The sequence below is a fragment of the Cydia fagiglandana genome, chromosome 10 (genome assembly GCF_963556715.1).
Source record: "Cydia fagiglandana chromosome 10, ilCydFagi1.1, whole genome shotgun sequence".
In the NCBI taxonomy this organism is placed as follows: domain Eukaryota; kingdom Metazoa; phylum Arthropoda; class Insecta; order Lepidoptera; family Tortricidae; genus Cydia; species Cydia fagiglandana.
Genome location: NC_085941.1, coordinates 2,298,164 through 2,304,715, shown reverse-complemented (window position 1 = coordinate 2,304,715; position 6,552 = coordinate 2,298,164). Strand labels below are relative to the sequence as shown.

The 6,552-nt window shown below is 36.3% G+C and overlaps 2 protein-coding genes across 3 annotated transcripts in view; both read right to left on the bottom strand.

The window, feature by feature from the left end:
- Window positions 1–6,552, bottom strand: part of LOC134668059 (kinesin-like protein KIF20B) — a 430,310-nt gene that overhangs the window by 386,653 nt on the left and 37,105 nt on the right. The gene's annotated exons all lie outside the window — the stretch shown is intronic.
- Window positions 268–5,961, bottom strand: LOC134668395 (sorting nexin-12). Of its 2 annotated transcripts, XR_010098766.1 has the most exons (5): window positions 5,702–5,961; window positions 5,425–5,520; window positions 5,135–5,237; window positions 976–4,486; window positions 268–851 (listed from the first exon to the last, which is right to left on the bottom strand). XR_010098766.1 is itself a non-coding variant. In XM_063525878.1 (4 exons), the coding sequence occupies exons 1-4, from the start codon at window positions 5,876–5,878 to the stop codon at window positions 4,359–4,361; spliced, it is 504 nt and encodes a 167-aa protein (XP_063381948.1). In that variant the 5' UTR covers window positions 5,879–5,961; the 3' UTR covers window positions 268–4,358. The 2 variants fall into 2 exon arrangements, 1 of the variants encoding a protein (XP_063381948.1); XM_063525878.1 differs by having other exon boundaries at window positions 268–4,486.

The following is a 6,552-nucleotide window of genomic DNA, read 5'->3' as shown; positions in this document are numbered from 1 at the left end:
CCTTCGTTGGAGTAAGGGCCCCCCCACATCTGGCGTCTTTCGAGCGTCGACGTCTGTCGGCGTCGGTCCAGCGCTATGGAAAATGACGTCGCTGCGCAGTTGGGTCGACGCTGCGTCGACGTTGCGTCGACGTCGGCCATAGAATTGTAGACGCCGACGCTCGAAAGACGCCAGATGTGGGGGGGGCCCTAAATGAGAAAGATCCCCGCAATTTGCGAATTTCGGTTTTCGCGGTAGCCCCCTCAGTCTTCAATAAAACAACGATAGTGACATGATAGCAAATTTATTTCATTATATCCTATTATGATCGACATAATACGTAACCGAATGTTAACTTGCGTTTGACAGATTACTGACATTTATACTCTCTGTATATCTAAACAGTCATTTATACTAACCGACAACACATGGTCGACTCTTTATCATTTGTCACCATGTCTGTCCCGTTCTAACAAATGTGTAAGTGCGAAAGTGACGCATGGCATGACAAGTGATAAAAACGCGACCATGACACCGCTTCTGTTCAAATTAGATATTATTCATATATAAAACTACATTACGTGGTGACTTTAGAAAGATCGTATCTCGACAACTCGTTTTCAAAAGGGCTCATTTCTCTAAAACCATACAAAAATAAACCCTTTTGAAAAGACATTCAAATGTTGCTGCCACGAGTTGACTGCCACTTCAATTCTTTTTTATTCTAGTGGCTACCAAGCGTACGGCCCGCGTGGTAAGTAGACGCTTTACTCGCTTTAGCCTATGGACGCATTCCGTAAGCACGTTGCAGTATCTTTGAATATGTGGTTAAGAAAGCACTTCTTTTAGAAATCGTTAGCAAGAAAACCTCCCTAAGGTAAGGTGTATTCGGGTAATTCCGAAATTCAGATGAAAATCACCCAAAAATTCAATTATAATAAAAGTCTCTTTTAGGAATTATCCTACAGTTTTCGATATTCGGAATTACCCGAATACACCTTACTGCATAACAGACTAAAGAAAAATAAAATAAAATAAAAGCTATTTCCTCAGAAACAAATACCTTGCTATAGCTATCTCTCGTAAAGGCAATCAAATCGTGCGCACAATGCAGTTACGACCTTTCGAAAGTAACCATCCAATTACCAATTTTGTACACCCAAGGCGAAAAATATTTTTAAAAAGGTCAATTCATTTACCTATGCCTTCAGGCACTGTTTAAAATACTTTGATTATCGGCGAATGGTTACTATTGGTCCGATTCTCGAATCGATAAAATTTGAGATAAGGCATCACTATGGAATCTCGAATAGAACTCGCGAATTTGAGAATCGTACCATAGAAATCACACTAGTGTTTCTTCGATAAGGGCCGGTACATACGGACTGCAACTTGTATAGGAACTGCACGCCGACGTTGCAGTTAACGTGCAGTTCTCATACAAATTGCAGTCGGGTTGCAGTCCATCTGTATCGGCTCTAACAATATATTTTATTTGTAGTCAAAGTAAGCAATTACAACCATGGACTCCTGTTGACATCTTTCTGCCATTTTGGCAGTTAAGATATTTTTGACTTTGACTGCAAATGTTGAATTCTTATCGAAGAGGAACCCTAGAGTGGAATAATACCCAAACGCCTACTTGGTGTTACAGGAATTCACATAGGTGATGTTTATGCCACGCAACCGACATAAGATATTATGACTATTAAACTCTATGCCTATTGGGTCGTTTTCTACTTTCAACCCACTGGAAAAACTCCCTCCTACTCATTCAAATGAGTTCTGAGCATACAGGGTGCTTCCTGTAACAGGAGCAATAAATTAAACTAAAAGCTGTACTCCTCAAACTGACCAACATTTGTTCAGCAACTTTTAAAAAATATAAATCCTTTAGACTTCCTCTTTTTCATACAAAATAAATATTGCCTTCAATGTACGCTGACATCAGTGTGTTTGACGTTGCTTGTCACGCTGTAAACATGACACGCTGTAAAATTTGCAATACATTGCGTCTTAGAATAAACTTTAAAGTGTAATAAAAATCAAACCATGAATTATTTTCAAAAGTTGCTGAACAGATGTGGTCAGTTTGAGGCGTACAAACTACAGTTTAATTTATTGCTCCTGTTACAGAAAACACACTGTATATGGTTTCTTTTTAGTTTAATAAAAAAGGCTTAGTCTGACTTATCAGCAGACATCGTAAATTTTATAGGTAGCATTTTCGGTGCAGCAGAGTGGTGTTAACGGAATTGGTATAAACAATTACAACCCTAATGATTAATTAGCGTTAATTACGTTAATATTAACCTTAATTTAACATTTCAGTTGGAATTATCTAGGTATACTAGTTCCGTTAACACCACTCCGCTGCACCAAAAATGCTATAAAATTAACGATATCTGCTTATCAGTATCACATACCTGCCAATTTATGATGTTTTATGATACATAATATGAAAGGTCATAAGATCTTATAAAAGTTGTGTTGTGGCAACCTACGTTTGTTTTTAAATTTTTAATCTAAGTTAAACTAAATATAAGTCTAATTATATTACAATCCCATCAATGCTTCGAGCCTAGAATTGTTTGGTTCGTTTGCCATCTTTAAAATCGAAAGTTTAAATCGACGATGGGAAATAATTCAGATTATTTCACCGCTACCAATCTAGGCCAGAAGCATCTCAACTCATACCAAATAAACCAGGAAAATAAATACACTTAGCTAGCTCAAACATGATGAAACTCCCAAGGAAAAGAGACCCTGCTATATGTGAGAGTGAGAAGGATTAGCTCGGTTCAGAAGTCTCTTGCACAGGGATTTAGAAAAAAAAAAGATGGCGAATGAATTCAAACCAATGAGATTTTATGTATACAAAATAAAGTAAAATTACCTTAGTGTTTAATCTATTGACTATAACATATAATTACTCGCAATGCTAACTGAATATACATAGAGATTATGAACGCTAAACAATTTCAACAATTCCAATAATATTGCTTAATTTCAAACAATAACTAATTTTGTTCTAATTTTATTAGTGTCTACCCATTTGAGTCATGTCATAGCGGATAACGTTTACTCAAATGTAGACACAGCATAATGATTCACTGTTCGCACCAGATCGTTGCAGTCTGAACGCAAGAATAAATATATTTTTTATCTGTGGAATGCAGTGCCGCATAAGAAATCCGTCGTCATTTTCCATCGCTCGAAGGTTATTGCATTCGTGATATTTTAATATGATCACTGATACATTATCTATTACTTTGGAACAATCCCGCCATTTAATTATAATAGTGCTGTTAGTGTAATATGAACAAATAATTTATTAGTGTAAATAGATCATTTGTATTTTAAATAATGGTTGAACTGGAGTCTATATCATTAAGTATATTATCAGTGGCAAGTCCAGACTTGACAAAAAATATTGTTTTATAGACTTAAGAACATTAGTCATCGTAACAATTTGCATAGTGATTTATCTTGGTTAAACTCAGATACATTTTTAACACATTCATTGCCACCCAGCCAAACAAGACGTCCGCGCCAGGCCACAACAATTTCGTCATATAAAGCAGTAGTACCACGATCCCGACTATCGGGTCGTCCGGCCTGCGAACGAAATCATAAAATACACGATAGTCGGGTTTTCGGCACTGAATGTGTTAAACTTTATCATTTCAAGTTAACTTGTCAACTGCTTGTTATTTTTAACAGTGATATTAATAAACAGTTATTTAAATTTTGACTAAAATTCTGGAACTTACCTGACCAAGGCTCCATAGTTCGACCAATCAGGGCGTGAGTGGCGTGACTGAATTAAAACTTTCACTCAGTGAATATGTATTGTATAAAACTACTTTTTAAAGAAAAAAACCTACCAATTTACATAGAAATCCTGGGTGAAAACATACACTTGATGAGATCTTAATTCAATTAATTATGCCAATACCTACTCATACACATACAGAATATATGAGATCTTTTTCTCACGCAAAATCTGTTATATAATAGCACCCTTAACACCCTTTACAACCCTTAACTAAAAAGATGGGTAGTCTAATAATTACTAATTTTACTTATGATTTTTAAGAGCAATTCTTGTGAGGAAGATGTCATATAAAGGCAAATCGCAGTAGAATGCCTGGGTTTTTTTATCAGAATAGATAGATGAAATAGATAAAATAGATGCAATATTATCCTGTGTATAGTATTCTTAATACTAATTTACCCCCTTTATTGTATACCTCTAAAACATATCTACACATCACCCAGACGCGAGTATCTCTTCTTTAAAAAGTAGTTTACAACTTATCGGTTTAAATATAGATAGTATGAGCAGAATTGTTCCAAAGTTGGGCAGAGTGTGATTATTATGTGTTCCGTATCTTGCCGGGGACGTAGTTCTTGTCGATGGTTGGCTCTTGCAGGAACATGTGCAGGCAGCGCTCATTCTGTGCTAGCGGGTGCCCGGCTATCTTGTTGATGAATGTTTCTAAGCCTGAAATGTTAGTTGGGTGTTAAAAAATTATTTGTGATGAATAACACATTAAAATTAGTGAAAACAATTACTAAAATGGACTAACATTTATGGCCTTATAGTTTTAACCAGCAGGTAGGTTTGTCTCCTGCACTTGTGCAGCAGATAGTTGATAAATATTGCCAAAATCTACCTTGGTATATGTCAGTGCTTGAAAATTCCAACATATTGGTATGATGGAAAGGAACAAACAATTATTATCGGCTTGTCAACTTTAGTAAACGTTTATGAATAAGGGGGTTAGTCTCTAAAACATGTCTAAGTGGCTAAATAACATGTGAGTTAAACCATAAGAAGATTGTTTAATTTTAATATTCAGTATTATTTTTATTATTTAAGCCTTTATTTTTCTTAAATAGTTTTACATAATATTCAGTATATTCCGGCATATTCAAATTTAACATCTATCTTATTGACAGGCTTTGAAATGTTGATTACATGTGGCTCATTCAAGTTCTATAAATAGATTTCATATAGTACATGGAACATTTGTGGAGTGTTTGCTAAAGTGCAAAATATTGTGAAATTGATATGTTAGGTTAGGTTAGAGCCAGTTCACTAAAAATCTTGCTAATAAGATGATCATGTAAATTGAGTTGTTGACCTCACCTTTTCTGCGGTCCTCTATAAATTCCTCTTCAAATATGCCATCATCTCCACGGAAAGGCAATTGCCTCTTTAAAGCTTTGCCCGGCAAAGGTGGTACTACAATCTAAAACACAAAAATGTTGCCAATGAAAAGAATTGTATTTCAATCACTTACCTACTTCATTATTTAACCCTTTGAGGATTGTTTGTGAAAATCTTTGCAAAACAGTTTCGTTGGTCAAATATTATTGTTGTTAAAAAGATAACAACTCGACCGTTTATCAGCAATGAGTCAAACAGAGTGGGCATACCTTACTGTCTCGTTCCAATTCGTTTCTGAGCCATTCGAAGTCGCTGTACCGCCGCCTCACGCTCGACTCTTTCACTTTGAACACGGGCAGATTGGTCTGTAAGGAGGAAATGGATTCTACATCAATAATTGCTGCAAGTCGGCAGATTGACGCGCCGAGCGCGCTCACCTTGGCCTCTGCGATACGCCCACAAAAAACAAAACAAACTAACCGACGAAGCGTAAACAGATAATCTAATTACTATACTCTATTAATAGATGCTTGGAGAAGTTCTCACCCTCATGCGGACTTCATAATCCGTATAGCGTTTCTTCCCGACTCCCATTGTCGTCACTGGGTTCACCACGTCAATTTCGAGGAAATTGGCCGGCGCCGCGTACGCGTCGTCCAGCGTTTGTTTCTTAACATTTAACCGCCTCGTCGCGTCCGCTGTTGTGTCCTCAGCAGCCATCATTACGCTTTATTTCACAAACAATCACAAACTTAATAATTGGACGGCCCACTAATCAAAAGGAAATGACATGATTTGACGTTTAAAAAATCATGGCGATGTGTCATCGGTCAAGTTTAAAAATCTACCATAATCAGTGTGAAAACTACTACAAGTTTTATAAGCACCTCAATCTTTGTATTTGAAAACAATCCCAAATTGTGCATAAATTTCACAATTGTTGCATTTACTTGTACAAACATGATGTACCACGCAATATTGGAGAGTTCTTTGTTGTAACATATCAAGAAACCACCAATTTAGTATTTTTTTTCTTCTGCTGGCAATACCGAAACTAGTCGTTATAAAGATTCCAAGACTGATGCAAAGGAATCGCTTGTTCTGCCAAATAAGTACAAGGAGTTCCATTCAAGTTAATATTCATAAATTCATTGATCTTGAATATCATAAATATGAATTGATGAAGTAAATTCTTTGTTACAGATCGCTAGCTTGCTTAATGGTCGGCAACAAACTGTCTTTATGTATCATAAATTCGTAAAAGATTTAGGGAAGATTCGACGCCAACTTTACAATTGCCAATTTTAATTTTAAGAAAAATTAAATAAAACCGTAACCGTGCTTCGTTATGCAAACGACTAAGGAGTGGAGCTCGCTTTCTGCAAATCTATGCCCAG